At 36.9% G+C, this 21,357-nt stretch overlaps 1 protein-coding gene across 5 annotated transcripts in view; it reads left to right on the top strand.

Annotated features, from left to right (window-relative positions):
- The first annotated feature begins 311 nt into the window (after positions 1 to 311).
- pip4k2aa (phosphatidylinositol-5-phosphate 4-kinase, type II, alpha a) overlaps positions 312 to 21,357 on the top strand; it is a 32,135-nt gene continuing 11,089 nt past the window's right edge. For 4 of the 5 annotated variants that reach the window (XM_028004882.1, XM_028004883.1, XM_028004880.1 and 1 more), the window contains exons 1-6: positions 312 to 1,262; positions 15,876 to 15,973; positions 16,127 to 16,223; positions 17,858 to 18,010; positions 18,606 to 18,752; positions 18,896 to 18,934. In XM_028004882.1, the coding sequence (XP_027860683.1) occupies positions 1,122 to 1,262; positions 15,876 to 15,973; positions 16,127 to 16,223; positions 17,858 to 18,010; positions 18,606 to 18,752; positions 18,896 to 18,934 (675 nt within the window). In that variant the 5' untranslated portion in view covers positions 312 to 1,121. The remainder of the gene's footprint in view (positions 1,263 to 15,875; positions 15,974 to 16,126; positions 16,224 to 17,857; positions 18,011 to 18,605; positions 18,753 to 18,895; positions 18,935 to 21,357) is intronic. The other variant, XM_028004884.1, reaches the window with a different exon arrangement.

Here is a 21,357-nt window from a genome sequence, read left to right as displayed (position 1 = left end):
ACAGACATTACCTCGCTGGTAGTGAGGGACATTATCGCGCTGCTTCCTGAAAAGAGAGCCTGTGATTTATCTCATCCTAAGCAAACCCAGGACTGGGAATGTCCGGTGGGATTCTGCTGATGCATCACTATTCAAACAAAAGCTTGAAAATGTATAGAAAACAAAGTACTAAATGTTGAATGTTTGCTGTGTAGTTAAACACTAATTTTAATTTAGGACTATATATAAAAACTGGTATGTGCTAGTGAAGGACAGGGGAAGCTTGAGTGAGGAGGGAGGGAGGTGCGGCGAATCAGCGCAGCAGCAGCAGCAGACATTGCACGGCTCGGACTGTCACCTCCCATCCGTCGAGCTGTCATTTGACAGCAGCACACATGAACATCAGTGCTGCGGAGTTGGAGCTGACCTCCGGTGGACATTAACGTCGTGTTATCTGCTGGTCGGTGTTTTGTTTCGAACAGCGCATGGATATGACAGGATACGCCCCTGTCATCTCTACGGACTGATTACAAACGCGTAGGAGGACCTTGAAGGCTGGCTAGTAGTAGCGCTGGTTAGCTTGTAGCGAAGAAGCAGCGAGCGGCGTAGCCTGCTTCTGCTTTGTACCGTCATATGGCCAACGAAGGTCGGAAGGACTATAGCTGTTTGCCCGGTTAGTCGTTTAGCGTCATTCATTTGTCATATTAATATTCCCTTTTGCAGATAAAACCTAGCTTGTTCGCCATTTCCCACGGGAATTTGCCCTTTCTCCAGTTGTCAGTGTTTATATTTATTATTTTACTATATTAACACTTAGTGTTTGCTATCCCGTGTAGCTAGCTATGCTAACGCCAGCTCAGTAAGGGCTCCAGACGAGTCGAGGAAGGAAGAGTGTTGATGTGGGCTGAGGGAGGCGGAGGACGGCTTTAGGTGCAGGAGAGCAGTATTGTTAGCTTCGTCTCATCCTTTCCAAACTGTTCCTGGCATTAAAAGAACACTCGGCCTATTAGGTTTGTTAGGTGGCTAAATGAATAGCGTTATCACTACTACATCGTGAGGCCACAGTGCCAGCTTCAAGCGGAGACGCTCTCTACACATCATCCATCGGACGGACTGCAGCAACCACCCAGTTTGCTTGAAACATGGCTTCGGCGGCCAGCATCGCCGCATCTATTGCGAGCAAAACGAAGACGAAGAAGAAACACTTCGTCGCTCAGAAAGTGAAGCTCTTCCGTGCCAGCGAGCCTCTGCTAAGCGTACTCATGTGGGGAGTCAATCATTCGGTAAGTCAGATCGTCTAATGCCTTGACGATGATCCACACTTATTTTTTCCCCCCCGTCGACTCTTTGATGTTCTTTAAGCCACATTTGCTGTCAAAACCACGAGGCTTTGTGTTGTTACACGTGATGACATAACTCCAGTGGTTAGATCTCCTGTCAGTGTCACTGTATGGCAAATCTATTGAGATGTAACAGTAATAAAACTTTAGTATTGTAGGATTCATTCAGTGCTGATGTATGGTTTGAAGTGAATGTGCTTGCCTGCTTGGGTTGTTAACTCCTCTTTGACTTCCTGTTGTGTATATACATGACAAGCCTATATAGTTCTGTATCAGGAAAGAACATTTGACCATGCAAGGCATCTTATCACTGATTTCCTTTCTGCTTTAGCTAAATATTGAATGAAACAGAACTTTACAGTCAGAAAGCATACACGCATATCTGGCACCATTGTGTTAATATGCCCTACAACAAGGATGATAGACCAAATAAGGCATATAATCTCAGAGGTTCTTCTACTCCTTTTTTAACATACTGAAATGATGTACTTAATTCAAAGTTTACTCAGATTGTTTTTGATAATCAGAGGTGGTTCTTTTCACAACTGGTTCCCCGGGTGGCCCATTTCTGAAAACTCTTTCCCCTTGCTGAAGCACACGTCCACTTCGCTAACAAAACCCATTCTGCAAAAACGGTGACTTTTGTTATGTAACATGTGAATAACAGGACAAGAAATTTTTAATTTGAAATATTCTCTTTCAGATAGAGAGATGTAGAAACGTAGCAATAAAGAAATAGAATAAGTTGATAAATATCAAGCTGCTCCATTTAATGTAGAATAAACTAGTTAAAGTATTTTAGATTTTGAACCAGAGCTGATTAATTACAGTTCAGATTCATTTAAAAGATGTGAAATAGACCTTTACCTAACCAAAAAGGGATGCTTCAAATTATACACCAAGCTTGGAGCCATTAGCCACCAGTGTTGTGCTGGAAAACCCTCTTGTATTGCTTCCATTGGGCACAAGATGGGGGTACCCCATTCCTCCTGATTTACGTTGCAAATAAGCAGTGTTTGAAAAAACACATTGGACACTACCGACATAAATTATTAATGTACGACAAAAAACACATGCAATGTAGTGCGCTGATTTCACACGTGTCCGACAACGTTGTGACCAAAGTCTGACGTAGTTGTGTTTGTCTTGGAGCAGATACTTCAGGTGACAAAGGGGAGCTGAATCGTTTAGGATTTAAATCTGTTTCCATGGTGCAGCTTTCCTCAACAGTTCTCGGTATTTCTGTTGGCTGCTCGACTTGACATCACTGCGCAATTATTGCATCGCATTTGAAGCTGAGCAGAATGTGGCACAGAGATGAGGGAAAGGAAAGCAAAACTGTGTGTTAACCTGCTGTGTTTAAGTGTGTTTTTTAAATTAAATTTAAAAAGGATTGATATAATGAAAGGTATCAATCCTTGAATATTAATGTCTATATTTAATAGCTCCTTAAAATTGCTTTCTAGGAAGTTTTTTTTTTTAAGAGGGATAATAAATTGGGACCAGCTGTAATAAAATGTATATTAGTGAGCTGAGTGATGAAAAATGTTTTGAATTTTAAAAAAAGAAAAAAAGATCATGTTTTTTTCCCCTGTTTTTTCCTCAAATTTCTAAACAGATCATTGTAGCAAAACTTACAGTAAAGATATGTGTGGCTTCAAACTACTTTTAATAGAAATGAATATCAATATCAGATAACAGTTCAAATGGGGAAGTTACTAAATTAGAATCCTTCTATAGAATTACAACAGTAGCTGTAATTTGCTGACTGTATAAAATTCATAAGTGCAGTATAAAACATGCAAATGTCAGAGGTCACTATAATACCTTCGACTAAATAGGTACTAATCTGCAGCACCTGAATACATTGTTTCGAAAATGTCCTGCTTGAGGCCCTCCCATGCAAAATTCTGAAGTTTTCACGAACACTGAAATGAGCAATAGAAAGTTCAGTTTAGAGTGGAAACAACAAATGACTTTCTTTTTTTTTTACTGAGTGTACTAAGTGCCTGTGGGTTCCCTTAGATTAGCCCAGTACAGTGAACTACATCACCATTATTAACCACATAGAATCAAATACAGTTTATGATATTAACATGGCTATCAAGCCAATCCGATTGCAGAAGGTTTAGAAACTGAATTAAATCCCTTTTTGTGGCGACTAGTGCTTTCACAATATGTAACCCAAAAGTCCTAACAACTGAGTTAAAGGCAACATAGGTCCTTTCAAAATAAGTATGCTGTTTTGCTTTTGTTAATTCTCCAACTGATCGCGTGATAATTTAAAGCAAACTCAATAATTTTCACTTGCATGATTTATTGTTTTTGTCTGTTTTCTCTTTCTCTTTCTACCAAATGCTGGATGACAAAGGTCTTCAGTCTGGTGCATTGGTCTTAACTAGCCCTTTTTTTAAAGGAAAAGTTTTGTTGTTTTTGTTCACTTACTTTAGATATTTAGACTTTAGATATAAAGTCTTTCAGTTCCAGTGTTATATGTTCATAAAAATCTAAAGTTTATTGATCTTTGAGAATGTGTTCTTGTATTATTTTGCCATTACTAGTATATTACTGAAAAATGCTCTCAAAATAACAATATTATCATTTAATGCAATAACTTCTGGAACAATTTATCATATGGCAAAATTTGTTATTGTGACAGGCGTCGTTGTGGTAATAATTTGGTGTTCAAACGTATTCACATCAAATTTTGTAAACTATATCTTGTATGTTTTATGCATGGTGCTTTTATAGCAAACAATTTTGAACACCGGGAGTAATTCCTGGGAAATAAATTCCTCTAGCAGCAAAGCTAAAGCAATGCAGTATATATGTAGGTTTACCCAGAGGTTGTAGCAATTGCAATCGCAAAGTAATGAATCATTCCAACAAAATACTACAGTAATTACAATTTTTTTTTTCTTTAAAAAGTGTCCAAAAGAGGAGGTAAATTTTATAAGCAGGAACCCTAGCAATAAATTCTGATGCCAGATTCCCGTACCTTGGAGAAAAGTAGGAACTATGATACCAAATAAAATGAGTAAATAAAGAGATAAAACTTTTTGTTCTATTTTCTTTTTTCATTGTTTTACAGTTGTCATTCTGTGAAAGGCTTATAAAATCACAAGTAGATTCTGATTTAACACATCTGAACCACACATTTTATATTTTAACTGGCCTAATTTGCATATTTTACCATACACCTCAACAAAAAATGCAAAATATCTACTGCTTCTTTAATACAAGCTGTGGGTGTTTTTTAAGGTCTTGGTGTTTTCTAATCAAATTGTTCATTTTCGGTTTTTCGTTTCCTTTTTTGGATTTTTAGTTTACCAGTGAGAGCTGTGCAGTTTGTGAATGTAAATAGAGACTGTTTATTGTAGCTATCTGTTTACGTGAGTTGTGTCTTCAGACGGGTGCCAAACTGAACCAATTCATCCATGGAGGAAAAAGACAGAAGTTGCTGTTTGGGATGTTTTTTGTTTTTTTTTGAAAATACTATTCACATTCTCTGCAGAAAAAACAAATAGAAAATGTTTTAAGCTAAAAAAAATTTTTGCATACGATATTATAGGTGACAGATAAAATTATTTCTAAAATATACGTAAAGTTAAATGAAATCGAGTTCACAGGATTGAAATATCAAACAAGACATATTTCAAAGAACACTGTTGAATTTTTTATCAGTCATGCCATGGATTTTAGAAGATAGCATGACGAGAGTCTTTTTTATTAATGCTGCTGACACAGAAGACAAAACATGGAAGATAGTATTATAAAATAACATTTTGGAAATATTAAAGAGCAATCTCAACAGGAGCATAGTCTTTTAAGCATTTCTCGTTGGTAGAAATTGGCAAAAGTTTGATTTGGCTTATTTTTTATTTTTTTAGCCCCACAAATGCTCACTTAGTAGCAGGTGCTTATTGGTGCAGTGTTAGGGTTACACTTAGGTTTGGATTACACATCCTCAAAATAGCCTCATGTATGTAAAGCCAAGAGCTCTGAAGATTCAAAGGTGTAGTTCTTTATCTAAGCTGTCGTCTGGTTGGATTACTGTCCACCTGGTTGTGGTGTTAAGCCTGGGGCAAAGTAAGGTTCAAAGCAGGTTTTACTCCGTACAGCTTTGCTGCTCAGTATTAGTTCGCGTTCTGGAGAGATCTGCATATTGATCTTATGACACCAAATATGACAAACCTGCAAATAAATAAAAACTGATAGCTACATTTTCTTTATCAAAACTCTTTAAATGTGTAGTTTGTATTATTTGCAAACTTAAAAAATACACCGATAAAGAATAAAAAATACACCAGTTTACAAAACTGTTTATTCACACATGCCCAGAAACACAAAGTTGTCCCGATGAAGGCTCATTTAAGGTTAATAATTTTCACTGTGTTGTGTTTTTAAGAACTGTGCTGAAGAAGCACACTTTAGGAGGGTGTGCATGTTCAAACTGTTCTCTTGGATTGCATTTTAGGGAGCAGGGATTCGGCCAGCGTCTTTTCTTCTCATGCCTTTAGGCTATATCTCCTGCTGTTTCACTTTAGAAAGTACTGCTTGCTTTCTTCAAGACCTGGCATTCTGAATCAAATCACCAGATTGAGCCACTGAGATAGGGTGTGAAGGCTAATGAAGGCATTATTATAGGGTTACTTACTACACTAAAGTGATTTCAAAAGTAACCTCAGACTGTAAATAACAGGAAAGTGCAATGGAACAATTTCAGGGTGAGGCTTGAGAATGCAACCAGATTGCAGCAACATGCAAAAACATGCACTGATGTACAGGTTCCATAAATGCAACCCCCTCCCACAAATCCAACTAGTCAACTTATCAACTCCTGAAGCCAGAGTTTGGTGTGATTGGTTACTTGCCTAACACATTTAAGTACGAGAAACCCTGCAGACTGCTTTTAGGCCAGTAAAATTGGTCTTAAAAAAACTGGTGCAATTGTTGTGTTGACAGAAAAATTTAAGATAATTGAAGTTGTTTTCACATTTTGCAAAATGCAAATATCTCATACATAATTCACAGTAGTTTTTCTATAATCTTTGGATGAATCCACCAACATAAAAAGCAAATTTACCATATTTAGACACAAGCTTTTCATACTGGCATATAAAAAAACTTTTTCACATTTTCTTCAGCTGGAGGATTTCCTGGCAGATCAGCAGATTTTATATTGCCTTATCTTGTCTAGTTGATACACTGAAGGTACAGAGAGGATGGGTGTTATATTATCTTTCCTGTGTCTCTCTTAATCGAGGTAGCTGAGTCTCGTTCTGTGTATTGCATGGAGGTTACTATGAATATCTTCTGGAGTGACTCACCATTAATGTGTCTACTGATTCCGGGTAAAGAAAACAAAAAAGGTGGTACCTCACTTCCTGATACCCTGAGGGAAAGACTGAAAAGGCATCTTCTGATGTTGTTACAGTCCCACAGCAAAACATTAATTTAAAAGGGCTTTTGTTCCTGCTCACTAAACTTCCTTTTTGTTTTAAATAAGAGAACAATATTTTACCATTGTGTACTGTGCTCCACTAATCCGTATATCTGCATGAGTTGTTGGAGGCATGTGTTAAATTGTATCTGCTTACTCAAAACATTGGTCTTTTGTTACCATGGGCAGTATTTTCATTTTCTCTTAGATCAAGCTTTTCTGGGATCAACCTCTTTTTTTATAGAGGCCTGATCTGAAAATATGAAGTGAGTACCTTTCCATTTATTCCAGGGCTTCAGCACATACAGTGCCATATATCTGAACAGGACATTGAATCCAGTTTCTTTGAATCCAGCAGAAAATGAAGGGAAACAAGATTTTTCTCACATATATCTGAAAGCAGATGATTTTGTTAGAATTGAGTCAAGCAGTATATTAAATAATTAGGTTTGGCCAGAAGAGCTAAATACCCAATCGGAAGGTACATTCCTTTCAGAGCTCATACATACTATGGTAGTTACTTTTTTCCCTCTGGTGTGAATGTCACCTCTTCCTAATTAGTTGAGGGATGCTTTTTATCATAAAAGATTGTCTAAGATTGCCTTCCTTTTTCAGTTGAGCATCTGACTGTATTCATGCTAGGAGGAAATCTTTGTAGTTGTAAAAGCATGAATAAATATTTGCTTTGATAAAGTTAACTTAATGCCAACTTTCTGTGGTTCACACAGCAAGACTTTAAGCATATCGACCAGTTTTCAAAACTTGAAAGACCTCATGAGATAGTAAAAAAATCTTATGTTTAACAGGTTTGGTCGCACAGTGTGTCGTGTCGAGCCAACAGAAACCACACACCACACACAAACTGATTTTCACTCACCAACATTCAGATGTCAGACAGGAAATCTCGCAAAAACTCTCGAGACAAAACGTGAGTTCAGAATAAGCAAACATGACGGATTGGAAGAAGCAATGGCGTTAGTTTCTGAACTATATTTAACGGAGGAAAGAACTGTTGCAAACAAAGACGTCTCTAATGTCCACCGGACTTTCTGGTGCGCCATGGCAGCTGTTTTGTCTTCTATATATTTTAGATTCAGCTCCATGTTTCTGTCACCATGCTTTCTGTTTGGCTAAACAGCACATTCAATAGGCTACATTATCATTTCTCCTCGGGGAACACAGACCAAGATAATAAACCATATTGAATAACCCTGGTTTTAGATTGAATAACCCTGATTCCGTGTGATTCCGTGGAGGGGAATCACACATAAAGAGAGACATGGACCCCTTGGTTAGAAGTATGCAAACGAAGATGATCACAGAATGAAGATGTGGAATAGAAGTGGTGATGGAGAAAACCATCTCTGGCTTCTTTTTACAAAACTATAGTGAAAGCATGGTTTCAGATCCTTCTAAATACACAACACATATGTAGCTAGTGTTGTGTATAATGGTAACGCTTCATTATCCCGATAATTGAGGCGTTCTTAAGATTTTCGGAAGTGAGAACCGACACTAAATAATACCAAAGCATTTGGGTCAAAATGGATAAAAACTGAGATGTTTTATTCCTCAAGTTGTCAAACAATTTTGGACATCAGCGACACAGCTACACAACTCTGTCCATCTCTTTCCTTGTTGCTGCTCACCTGGATATTTATGGCTAAAAACCAAAATAACAAAAAGATGAGCCAGCGCTTGACGTTTAAATCTCCCATAATGTAGCAAGTATAGTCAGCCTTTATGACGGTGCTTAGTCAAGAAGGAAAAATCAACGCTATTGTTTGGAGGAATTTTGTCAATGTGGCAGAAAGACAGGAAAAGCCTTTTTGTCTAAAGCCCTACAGAGTGGTAGCTATGAAGCTGAGTAGTGATACAAACTTGATAAATCCTCTTTAAGATCTTTACTCTGATGTTTATGAGGAAATTAAATATGTTGCTAAAGCTCCTGTTCCACAAGAGCAAAGTATTACATATGCCTGAACGCATTTTCTGTTTAAATATTAACAATTGCTGAAAGCTCCATGACTTGCCTCAAGTGCATGGTCCATATGAAATGGCATATACAAAATGGTTAAGGGGTAAAATAGCCATGTTGTAAAAACATTCAAACTATTGTTGCTTATTAAATTAAAAAAAATTGATCTGAGACAGCAACTCACTAAATAAATATAAGGCAGATTAATTAAGACACTCTGACTGCCGTCTCATCCAGTGGATAAATGGCTCCCTTGTGGGTTGTAGAGTTGGGGATGCTTTATTTTCTTGCAATTTAACAGTCTGTGTTTAACATTTAGCTTTTTTTTTATTATTCAGTGTGAGTCAGAAACTGCTAGCATTTTTTTAGTAAGCACTGTGAGAACCTGATAGTTGAAAAAGTAGTTACTAAACCAGTAGTTACTAAACCTAAATAATATATTGACATTATTTATGTCAATATATTATTTACGTAAAAGGGAAATGAGGTAAAGGATCTTATTTTAAGCATTAAGCCCAGTCACTATAAACAGGGCTGTCAGTTTCTTGTGACAAAGTCTGATTACCAAGTTTCACATGCTATCTGAAAAAGACAAGAAAATGATACAGTTTGATTTTAAGTGTTTTTGAGTTAAAGAAAAAAGAAATAGAATAACAAAATATTATCATTCACAGACATTATTCTTTATCCAATTGCCTAAAAGTTTTGTATCCCTCCATCTTTAAATGCACATTGTACATTTAAAGTAATTTATAATCCATAAAGTACATTTATCAAGTGCAGCTAAAGACACAACTCTGTGGTTAGTGAAAAAAAAGCTTTGAGGCTTCAGTATGTCAGGACTTTGTCAGTTGCTTAATTTATGAACCTGGTGAGAACCAAATGTGAATTTCTGGACATCTATTGGCTAATTTTAAAGATCACTTTCATACAAAGTCACAAATAGCCAGCATGAGTAATTGGAGGCATGTGATAAACTGTGTCTGCCTACTCAAGAAAAGTTGAGTATAAGTTACATGAGCTCTATAGCAGCAAAGTTTGTGTCCTGTATTACCACAATTGTGATTGAAACATGACGAGTCCACCATTTGACATGTTGGTGTCCCTGCTGATTATTGTGGGTTGAGCATTATGCTGCTTGTAGAGAACTTTCATGTTTAAGTCACCACTGGCGCCATGTTTTTCAAATAAATCTTAACTCTTCTAGGGTTAGACACACACTTGAAATACCTTTCCATCTGTAAGCTGCTTTCTGGTGTATAATCTTTTTTTTTTTTTTACACTTTTTTTGTTCAACAAACCCTTGATTAAGTTAATTCTGTAAATCAGTTTTTTATCAGAATTTTAAAGTTTAGGCAAAATGAAAAGGTTGGCATTTTAAACTGTTTTCAGCATCTTATATTAGGTGTCAGCACAGTTAGGAAAACAAGAGCATCAGTATGTACTGCCAACAAATTGTTGATTTTTAATGGTTTCCAGAGTATTGCCAATCTCATCATGTATATGAATGGTAAATGTCCCAAAAGGCTGAAATAGCACAGCTTTAATGAAGCTACTCCACTCAACCTTACTGTTATCTGTTTAAAATCTTGCTCTTATCCAGTCTAAGTGAATTGCAGACATGTCACGAGATGTTGTATAAAATATTTTTCTTTTAAAAACTCTTCATAACTCTGTGCCTCAATCTAAACAACTCTGATTGTGAAAATGGCAAACCTTTAGGATCAAAAGTTCAGAGTGCAGATCAGAAAAAGATCAGATTTTTTTGTTTTTTGTTCAACCCTAAATTGGAATTTGTCTAATAAAACTTTTTGAAGTGGCAAATCATGCCATTTCTTGTTGCTGAATGAAGAGGACTCAAGGTTAGCCACTTTCAAGCATCTGATTTCTTAATTTTTGTTAAAAAGCTGGCAGCTTGGTGAGATATTGGTAGTGTCCACTTCCAGAAAGAAGAAAAACATCCAACCACATCCAACTTGGTAAAATGTATCACAGTATGGCAAAAAAAAGAAAAAAACAACTTTTTTTTCCCGACACTTTGGCTTGTTTAAAGTAAAATCTTTGGAAAGAATAGCTGTTGTGTTCACATATTGCATAACTCTCTCAAACCGGACCTTATGCGTGTTAAACCAGCATTGGGAGTGCTTACAAGTACGTCAGTGATGTAACAGAGTTAGCAAGTAGGTGTGAAGTGGACAAACTCTGCAGCTCTCTGGTGCTGCCATACTGATTAATTCATGTGGCTGGCTAAACCACCAAGGCGGCTGTAAGCAAGGCTTACCTTTTGTGGCCATTTTGTGGAACAGTTAAAAAAAAAAAAAAAAAAAAAGTCTCATGCACTGATTTTCTTCCAATATCTTCTTGAGAGATCAACTTTGCAAATTCTCCCCAGAACACTGCTTGTTCTCACTTGCAAGCTCCTTGAAAAATATCTACAACACTTAGGAACTGTATGTGTCAAAACCAATTTTAACACTGTCACGCTGCAGAGCGTATCTGCAGAAAAATCTCTTGAATACGGATACAGCAACTTCTGCTATTTTTCATATTAGATGTAGAGTCATGGGGTCTTGTAGTATATTTCATTTACACATTCTTTTTATTTGAAAATATGACAAAATTGTGTTACTACTTCTTGACTTCTTTATGTAATGTAGATTTAGTTTAGGAGGAACTGGGTGTGCACATTTTACCAGTCGAAAATTCTACTTGGAGATGTTGAGTCAGATGATCAGAATAAATCTTATCTAGCCATAGATTTCCTCTTCTTTTTCAAATGTTTCCCTCCAGCCCTGGTTTTTTGTTTGCTGTGTCAAGAAGTATTATCTCTGTCCTCACAGTTTTCTGCAAGGTGCCATCTGCTGAAAGTTAGTCAAGTCAACATTCAGACAAGCAAGGTTATGCCATGTGCTGACTGAGCATGCTCTTTCTCACCGACTTCCTGTCCAATGGAGCAACATAGCAGAGTTGCTTCACCCAGGGCCGGAAAACCAATCTTCATTGCCATGGAGACAAGAAGGAAGTGGTCGTGTGAAATTTGTCTGCAAGTTTGATAACTGCAGGAGGAATGAGCAAAGACACGCAGGCGTGTGTTAAAGCATAACGTAAAAGCTACTCTCCTCAAAATAAGAACCACTAGTAGACATTATTTACTGTTGCTGTTGTTTACAGATGGAACCACATCTTTTAGAGAGGAACATTAAACAGTGTTTAGCAGCTACATTTTGAAAAATGGCTTATTATCCAAAACAAAGTCTTACTGTGAGGCAGAAGCATGGTAACCTAAATTGTCATTTCAATAAAGACTATCGCTGAAGCTACCCTTTTACGTCTTTGAAGTAGAAGAATTCAAAGGAAGAAATGGGGACATTTGTTACTAAAATCGGTAATGGTACAAAAATAGTCAGTGCAGCAGATGTGAGGCTTCTTTTAAGTGTTGAGAATCGTGCCATTTCTTTTATCAAATATTTTCATTGTAGTTTTACATCTTCTCCTGTTTATAACAAGATTTGTGTACTTCAGGCTGTATATGTTGTTAGGCATTGTCTTTGCTCGTGTGTAAAACTGAGCCTTGTTGATTAGGTGACATCTCCCTACTGAGTACCAAGGGTGCATCTGTTTTATAACCCCCAGCGTGACGTCAGTGCCTGTCACACGAGGGTGCTGAAACATACTTGGATATGGCATCTGCTGACTCTGACACTCAAGTGTCTTCATTTCCATATCTTTTGTTCCTTGCTGTCTATTGTTCAGTTTTACTTTCTCCCTTTTAGCCACTCTCTTTCACTATTCTCCGCGATTTCTTTTATCTTATGGTTGGATGCTTTATAAGTGAAGGAGGTACTATGTGCTGTTAACCTTAGTCAAATTTTAATTTAATTTAATGTATGTAAAATCACAGCCGAGTGCAGTGATTGGTCTCAAAATAATTTTATTTTTAATAATTTTATTGCATAACAATCAGTTCCTCAAGGATGCTGCTATTTTTAAGCTTTATTTTTGCCATAACATTGTCTTACAAAAAAAGTTATAATTGCTGCAGATAACCTTCCGAAAAAACAGGATTTTTACATAGTTCTTATCGAAATGGCACCTTTAATACAAGTAAAATCATATCCTGAGAAGTTTTCAAAATGCCAAAGAATTGGTCATTGTACACTCTATAAGCAAATTCTGAAAAGAAAAATCTCAAAATGGTTTGTGCAAAAAAATTTTAAAAAGGCAAATGTTACCATTTACCACAACACATTGTTTGATCTTGCAGATTCAGCTTTTAAGAGACGTCCTAAACAGGAAGTTAATTTAGAAGGGGCCTTGGAGGATTGGTCAAAATTCAGCTGAATGCAATGATTGGTCAGAAAAGAAGGAAACACAGAAACCCTTAAGGTTTCTGTGTTTCAACTTCAACTTCTCATAGCAGAGAAGTTGCTATGACTGGTTAAAATTTAAAGCCTGCTCAAAATGTTCGAATGATGAGTGAATTAACATTAATAGTTGTGATTGCTACATGACAACTTCCAGAGGGATTGTCTTCTGTTAGCTGATGTCTTTTCTAGACTGAAAATGGTGGGAGATCTTATATCTTCTTGTTTAGAGGGAGGTGAAAAAACTGTGTTTGACTTGCAAATCACAAATCAGAGCTGATCAAAGGAAATTTAGTCAATGTGAATTAGTTGTTTTATTTTCAGTGTGAAGTTCTGTTTTTCTGCAGCTGGTTTAACAATTTGTAGTGGTGCTCACCCAGCCAATAAATTCAATGTGTCACAAGCATGTAGAGCAAGTGACTCAGATCTGGTTACTCAGGATGGACTTTAATGGCAGATGTGAACAGTCATGCTGAAGCTTTTGTGTCAATATGGCACTGTGTATTTAACGCTAGGCCAGGAAAAAGGAATTATTATTCTTTTTTTCCACAGTTATGATTACATTCAGTCTAGAGTGGTCTGATCCTTGAGCCAAATAAAAAAAAAACTTTTGCTTTTAACTGTCCTTGAAAAAGAGCAGAAGAGACAAATTAACGTGATCATAAATTACGTTAATTTGTCGTCATTTATGTCGACACAGTGGCAACTCTTAAAGAACTAAAATCTGGGATGTGAATGAAGGAATGGATGATTTGTTAAAACTAAATAAATCCGCAATGCAAATTTGTTAAAATGAGTTTGACATTAAAAGCGTAAAACAAAATGCTATTAGTTTTAATAATGAACAGTGTCGGGTTCTGTAAATAAATGTTAAAACTCGTAAAGACCTGAATGTTGGAGCATTTTCAGATCACCAATATTTAAAAGAAAATGCTTGCTGAAATGTGAGGTTATTAATAGAGAGCAAATACAGCAACCTGCCAGCATTCTTGCCTGGAGGCCACCACAAAGAAACATGCACAGAGACAAGCACACACACATCATATGTTTATCAAGCTGGGCCTGCTGTCATAACAAATGTCAGGTCTACGTAATGCAGCAATGTGGAGCAGAGCCAGCTAGAAGTGGAAATACCTGAAAGGGGCCGTAAGTGTTTGAAGCCCTTTGGCTTTATTAGTGTGCCAGGATGTCAAGTGTCCCCTTGCGTTCTGTTCTGTTGACTCATTATTGTAAATATGCAGTCATGGAATGTAAAGTCTAACTCAGTGTGATGGTTTGTGTCTACTTTAATAAAATCAATGTCATTTTTATGGTTTGAATTTTTGATTGGGGGAACTATGGAAAAAAAACCTCAGTAGTATTATTTAGACAAATATTGAATAGTTGAATTTGGAAGTATTTATTTAAAGAACAGATGTGTGTACTTGCGATGCATAATGTAACAAAAGTAACAATCGCTATATTTGAAAAATTATGTTCTTGTCGTGAATGTTTGGGATCAAAAATCAAAATTGAAATGCAACTGGAGTTAATTGTCAAGCTCTAATTTAGACCAAAACTTCAAAAGTCATTTCCAAAATTGCACAATTTTGAAATTTCTGAGTCATAAAAAGTTTTGCGCAGCTTCTAATGCTAATTGTAATATCATCACTTATTGAAAAATCAGTCTGATTCGTAGTGTGACACAGCTTAGCCTAGCAGACAAAACAGGCTAAAAGAATGAATCTGATTTATTTTTCGGTTGTACAGCACGTCATGCCTCTTACCCACTTGGCTAACTCGTACTTTACTTAAATGTTAATGAGACACTGAAGGTTTTTTTTTTTTGTTACGCTGATGTCTCCAACCTGTTTTAATCTGTCTATTTAAAACACCTCTAAACTTCAACATTTATGGCACCATCTGTAGACTTCTCATAATACCAGGAGCTTAGATGAGGGGATTGGTTCAGGCCTGAACTCTCTGCACTTATCTAAGTCCTAATAATAACTTCAAGGCTTTGTGCTTTGATTAATATATAAAAGAAAGAAAATACACTGGTCCAATGATTTGAGTATTTGGCTTTAAGATTGCTCTACTATCAAGAGCACTATAACTGACAAAGGTATGTTTTGGCATAATCATTCATTTATTTTCCATACCTGCTTAGTGTTGTGCAGGGCTTAGGCCAGGCTGATGCCTGTCTTTTTTGATCAGTGGGTCATTGACAAAGTAAGAAAGCATATTTCTTTTGAAAATGAGTTCAGCCTGACCAATACCAGGTCACTCTCAGATTGTCATCTTTCTAGAATCATCAGGATTTATGAGTACTTGGTCATGTGAATATGTTAAAATGGCAACCTTTGTACTAACTACTGATAAAATGACCATAGAACCTGAAAATGTGGTGACATAAAACGCTTTTATACGTTGAAAGAGGAGGCTTTTTTGTATATAGTTTTCAGAATTTAAATTCTTGGTTCTTTTTAATGTGTCACAAGCCCGGGGTTATTGGAGGTTTAACTCTCTCCTGTCAGGGTTACACTAGTTCTCACAAAAGGTTTGTTTCTTTAGAATACCAAATCACTATTGTTTTCCCTGGTGGTCATAACAGAAGGTTTTCTTCTTGATTAAATACACATTTGAAGGAAACAGTTGAAATGATGCCCTCGTGTACAAATTTTAATCTGTCCACTCCATGACAACAAACCAGGAAGCCAGTCCATCACATTGTTTGGTTGCTTCTAGTATAAATATGCTGACCTGTTGACCTTCTTTGTTTCTCTACGCAGATAAACGAGTTAAGCCACGTTCAGGTTCCCATCATGCTCATGCCAGATGACTTCAAGGCCTATTCTAAGATTAAAGTGGACAACCACCTCTTTAACAAGTAAGGTGTTTTATATGTCACAACAATGTAGTAAGATATATTTCTCATCCCTCAAATTGTTACAAGGCTAAAGAGAATCACATTTCAGACTTGCACCACCTGAAGATTGATGCTCTTCGTGTTTCCTGATTTGTTTTGTTTCTGTGTTTGCAGGGAGAACATGCCGAGCCATTTCAAATTCAAGGAGTACTGCCCCCTCGTGTTCCGAAACCTCAGGGAGAGGTTTGGTATTGACGATCAGGATTTCTCGGTATAAACAGACTTCACATTTCTTCTTTTTAATCCCTATATAACTGGGTCTGAATCAGTTGGAGGTTGCCAGTTAATGTAGAGCTTCACTGTAGTACTGTCGATGTGCTTTTTTTCCCTCTACTTTTGTCAGAATCCAATCTTGCAGTTCCTTGATTTTTCCCTCTTTCCCAGTAAGCCCCATTTCCCAGTGCAGTCAGTGATTTGGCAGTATTCGGAGGTCATTGTGTTCCAGTGCGCTGCAGCTGTCCTCCCTTAATGTTTACATTAGGATTCAGTTGGTTGGAGTGAATGGGGAACTCTCCAGTCTAAATAAAGAGTAGAATTTACTAAATTGCTTCCCTATAGGGTTAAAGCGTAGAGTTTATAAATTTTTTTGTTGTTTTTGTTTTGTTGTCTTTTTTTTAGTTCACAGTTCGTAACAATATCAAATAAATATTTTCAAGAATCCCTAAAGTGCAAATGTAATGATATTTTTTCCCCTTGTATTGAGAAAAACCCAGCTGGTGGTATACAGTGACCTGCTAAAACAACTGTAAGAAATTATTTTAAAGGATAATTTTCTTTATGAAGAGGCAGTTCTCTAGTCAATTCTAAAGAAGAAAAGGATTTGGTGGGTGAGGAATTCCTAGTGAATGAGGGATTGTGCCAGGAGATGTTGGATCATGTTACGTTGGACTCCAAAGTCTGGGCAGCAGCTGTTTGCCTCCATGTGTACAGGGGTCAGAGTCTTGCGTGTTCAGACTGCTGTGTGGGAGGCAGTTAGTCGAAGGTGGATGACGGACATTATGGATTGGAAAGTTCAGTCATATAATCCAATCTGTTTAGTTAGAATATGTCAGGATACGTTTTAGATCTGGTATCTGCATCCAGTTTCTTGGAGGAGGTGTTTTTTCCACCACGAACATCAATACATTTTATTGGGATTTTATAAGAAGCAGGTGCTCAAAGTAGAAGAGACCAAAATGTGACTTTTTGGCTAGTTTACAGAAAACTAGCTCTTTACATCACTGTAATGTGCTTCTCCCTGGTGAAACACATCTGTGGTAGAATCAGTGTTGGAGGCTCCAGAAGACCTGACACCTAGGTGAAGAGTCACTAGTACAGAAGGGCAACTTTAAACATTCAGGCAGAGCCACAAAAGACTTGCTTGGTTCAAAGAATTTTCATATATTTAAAGGGCCTAGTCAAAGTCCAGACCTGTGTCTAATTAAGTCTTTGATAACACTTGAAAATTGATGCCCTATGATGCTAGGTCTGCCTAAGCATGAGCCATTTTGAAAAAAGGAATGACAAAAAGTATAGAAAACTAGCGAAGGCACACCCTTAAAGGCTTGTAGCTGTAATTAAAAATGGTTCTGCAAAGTATAGTCTTGGGACTCAAGACAAATGTATTCCACACTTTTCAGATTTTTATTTGTATAAAATTAGAAAATCCTGTTTATTGCTTTTTACTTCCATAAAGTTCATATTTGTGTCAATTTATCATATAAAATACACTAAAATATGTGGTTATGGTGCCACAAAATGTGTAAGGAGTATAAATCTAATATAAACCTCAATTTTACCATTGTATATCTTTATATCACAGTATATCTTTTGTGTGAGCTTTGCCACCTTGTTCTGTTTCTGCAGAACTCTCTGACTCGCAGTGCTCCCTTGAACAGCGAGGCCCAGGGTCGCAGTGGGGCCCGCTTTCATACCTCTTACGATAAGCGCTATGTCATCAAAATCATCAGCAGCGAGGATGTGGCTGAGATGCACAACATTTTAAAGAAATATCATCAGGTGAAAAATGACTTTCTTACTGTACAAAAAAAAAATGTTTTTTTTTTTTACATATTTTTAAGAGGTCTCTATAAATTCCATAACTTTTGTGTCTTTTTTTCTTGTTTTATGACATAATTAAATGAATTGCAGTCACTTGACATTTATTTTGCATTTTTCTTTTTTTTGTAATTATTTTTTTATTTAGAAAGACAGATTTCCATCACATTCATTAATTACAGCTTTACCCATTTAAGATCGTACATGAGCATGAGTAAACAACCGGAAAGTCCAAGTGATTTTGTCCATACTGCCTTTCTGGTATTTTCTTTTACAGGCATTTTTCATTTTTGATGTCTTTTACTGCTTTATTTTATAAGAATTATTCCAATGAAATTTCACTGAGTAAAGTTTTCCTCTGAGAGCCAGTAGACACGAGGGCCCTGTGGCCCTCATATTCATTTATCACCTCAAAGCTGATAACCAAAAAACGCTCTTAAAGGGATCCTGCTGTGTTTTCTTCTTCGTTTTTGTTCCAACGTACTTGTGCGCACTGCAAAGAGCCATTGTGATCTTAAAGGACCATAAATTTGTATTCTCCTCTCTCCTTTGGTAGTTCATTGTGGAGTGCCATGGCAACACCCTACTGCCTCAGTTTCTGGGGATGTACCGTCTCACAGTGGACGGAGACGAGACCTACATGATTGTTACTCGCAATGTTTTCTCCCACCGCCTTTCCGTCTACAAAAAATATGATCTAAAGGTAAGAGGGGAGGATATACTAAAAAGCAAATGAAGATCAAAAAAATACTGTCGTCTAATTAAAGTATATATTGTTCCTTCTAACCTGTCTGTTAATTGTGTGTTAGTAGTGTTTTCTCACAGTGGTTAATTTTCTTTCTGTAGGGTTCCACAGTGGCAAGAGAGGCCAGTGATAAGGAGAAGGTACAGTCACCTGCCGTGAGCCAGAATCAGCTGTTAAACATAGACAAATGTGTTTGTACTATTTTTGCAGGCCTGTTTTTACCTTCATAATATGCTTAAAAAAACATTAGCTTTCATTTGTATTCTTTGCTGTAACAAGGGTTTTTGGCAAGATATATTTTACAGCTGGAAGACCAGTTTATTTCCCCTTAAATGTGACCAGATTTGCTAGTTTTCTGTCTGATTGCTGAAAAGGTCGCCAAAAACGTTAAAAAAACAAAAAAAAAAACACACCTTAAACTATTCTGCTACTGACTAATGTTTGGTGTCTATTAGGGTTGGGTGACTCAATTTCATCAATTAATCAAATCTTTGGTTTGTGACCATTAGTTTTTAGAAAATGTGGATTTCTTTTTCACCAATGCACTCCCTGGGTTTCCATAGTTCAGAGTGACGCTAGCACACCCAAAGCCTATCGCCTGCATGACAAGCATTTTTGTTTTTTTTGACAGCTTCTATTTATTTGGAATTTGAACTCAGGTTCTAAGAGGAAGCATAAGGTTCAGGCTATGAGTTCTTTTTTTTTTATGAAAATAGTTGTGCTATCATAAAAATACAATCGTAGGATTATAAGAATTATCATTTGATAATAAAGTTGAAATAAGACCAGAATACAATCCTAATAATTGGAGAATGAAGTAGTAATTTTATAAGAACTCAAACACAAAAGATAACAATTAATAATTTATTATTTTCCTTGCATTAAAACATTAAAACAACCTTTTCTCATAAGTTTCAAACCTTCTGATAAAACTGAGTATTTAATCTGCTAATATTATGTCAACGTTGTCGTAATTAAATAAAAATTCTCGTAAATTGGAACTAATACTATGCTGTCCAGCTCACAGAAGGGATGACTGAAATATGCCAGTTTTTGAAAATATTTATTTTATAATTTATAATGTTTTAGAAAAGAAAGCGAGACAAAAAAGATTTACATTTTATTTTTAAACCATATCGCCCAGCCTTGGTGTCCATTTTTGGATTTTTTTTTTTTTTTTTGACTAAATTTTGAAGAATGGGGCCGTATTGGCAATTTAACATTTTTAATTCAGCCTGGCACCTTCCTCTCACACTGGTCACAAGCTTGGTCACAAACTGCTGTGGGATGACATCCCATTCCTCAACCAGCATTTATTGCAAGTCATCCAGTGGTTGTTTTAGTCACTTTGGCACACCCAACCTAATCCCAGTGCTTAAGAGATATTGGAAATCCCCCGGTTGCAGAATCACATCTCTGCATTGAAATGGCCTTCAGTGAGGATGAGTCTTGTTATTATGCCGAGGAAGATCTTCCACCACACTGCAGAGATGATTTTGTAGGGTTTTATTAGAACAACCCATATCCTCAATTCTGCTGCTCAACCTACAAATGTATTTTCCTTACAAACATGATTCTCTTTAAGGCAGGGGTCTCAAACTCCAGTCCTCGAGGGCCGCTGTCCTACAGTTTTTAGATGTGCCACAGGTACAAAACACTGGAATGAAATGGCTTAATTACCTTCTCCTTGTGTAGATCAGTTTTCCAGAGTCTTGCTAATGACCTAATTATTCTAGTCAGGTGTGGTGCAGCAGATGCACATCTAAAAGTTGCAGGACTGCGGCTCTCGAGGACTGGAGTTTGAGACCCCTGCTTTAAGAGGAAATAAATAAGATTTATTACCACAATATTACCTATTCTCGCTACAACAAACAGAAAATAGACCACATCAGTGTTCTCTACGTTTTGTGTTAAGCTTAGTTTAAAACCAGTGAAAGTTTTGTAAAACGTTCTTAATGAGTAATTACAAAAAATTACCAGTAAGTATGCAGTTGCCCTGATGGAGCTACATGTCAGTTCAAAGCCATATGAAAAATAACAGAATGAGATGGAAAACAACCTGCATTTTTCTAGTTTTGTCGAAAACCCACACAGCTTCCAACAATTCCAAGCCCGCTGTCATCGCCCAAACGGACGAACACCGCTTCGGTGTTTGCCTTTGCTTCCTTTGGGTGGAAAATGACAGCAGCAAAACGTCCATCTCCTTTCAGTCTGAACCCACCTCATCCCTCCGTCCCCTCTCTAGCTGCTGCATGCCTTTTGTGTCCCGTTGATTTACATGCATCCCCTCTAACCTTGCTTCTGCGGCTCACATAGGTTCCTTGCTTGCTGTCTGTGTGAAAGATAGAGGGGTGTGAAACTGTGTATGTCTGGGTTTATGTTAAGGAACTTTTCTCAGTCAGATGTTGTCTCAGTTGAGTAGTCTTTCTGTATAGTCACGTTTAGTGATTGTGTGTACCTGACTGGGTTGCGTCTATACTTTGTGTGAAAATATGAGGAAAATCGTTTCTGTTTTTGACACTACTGAGAGAGTTTGACTATTGAAAGTATTTTTCATAAAATA

The sequence above is a fragment of the Xiphophorus couchianus genome, chromosome 21 (assembly GCF_001444195.1).
Source record: "Xiphophorus couchianus chromosome 21, X_couchianus-1.0, whole genome shotgun sequence".
NCBI lineage: Eukaryota > Metazoa > Chordata > Actinopteri > Cyprinodontiformes > Poeciliidae > Xiphophorus > Xiphophorus couchianus.
Note: the sequence above shows the minus strand (reverse complement) of the source record. Positions and strands in the feature narration are given on the sequence as shown.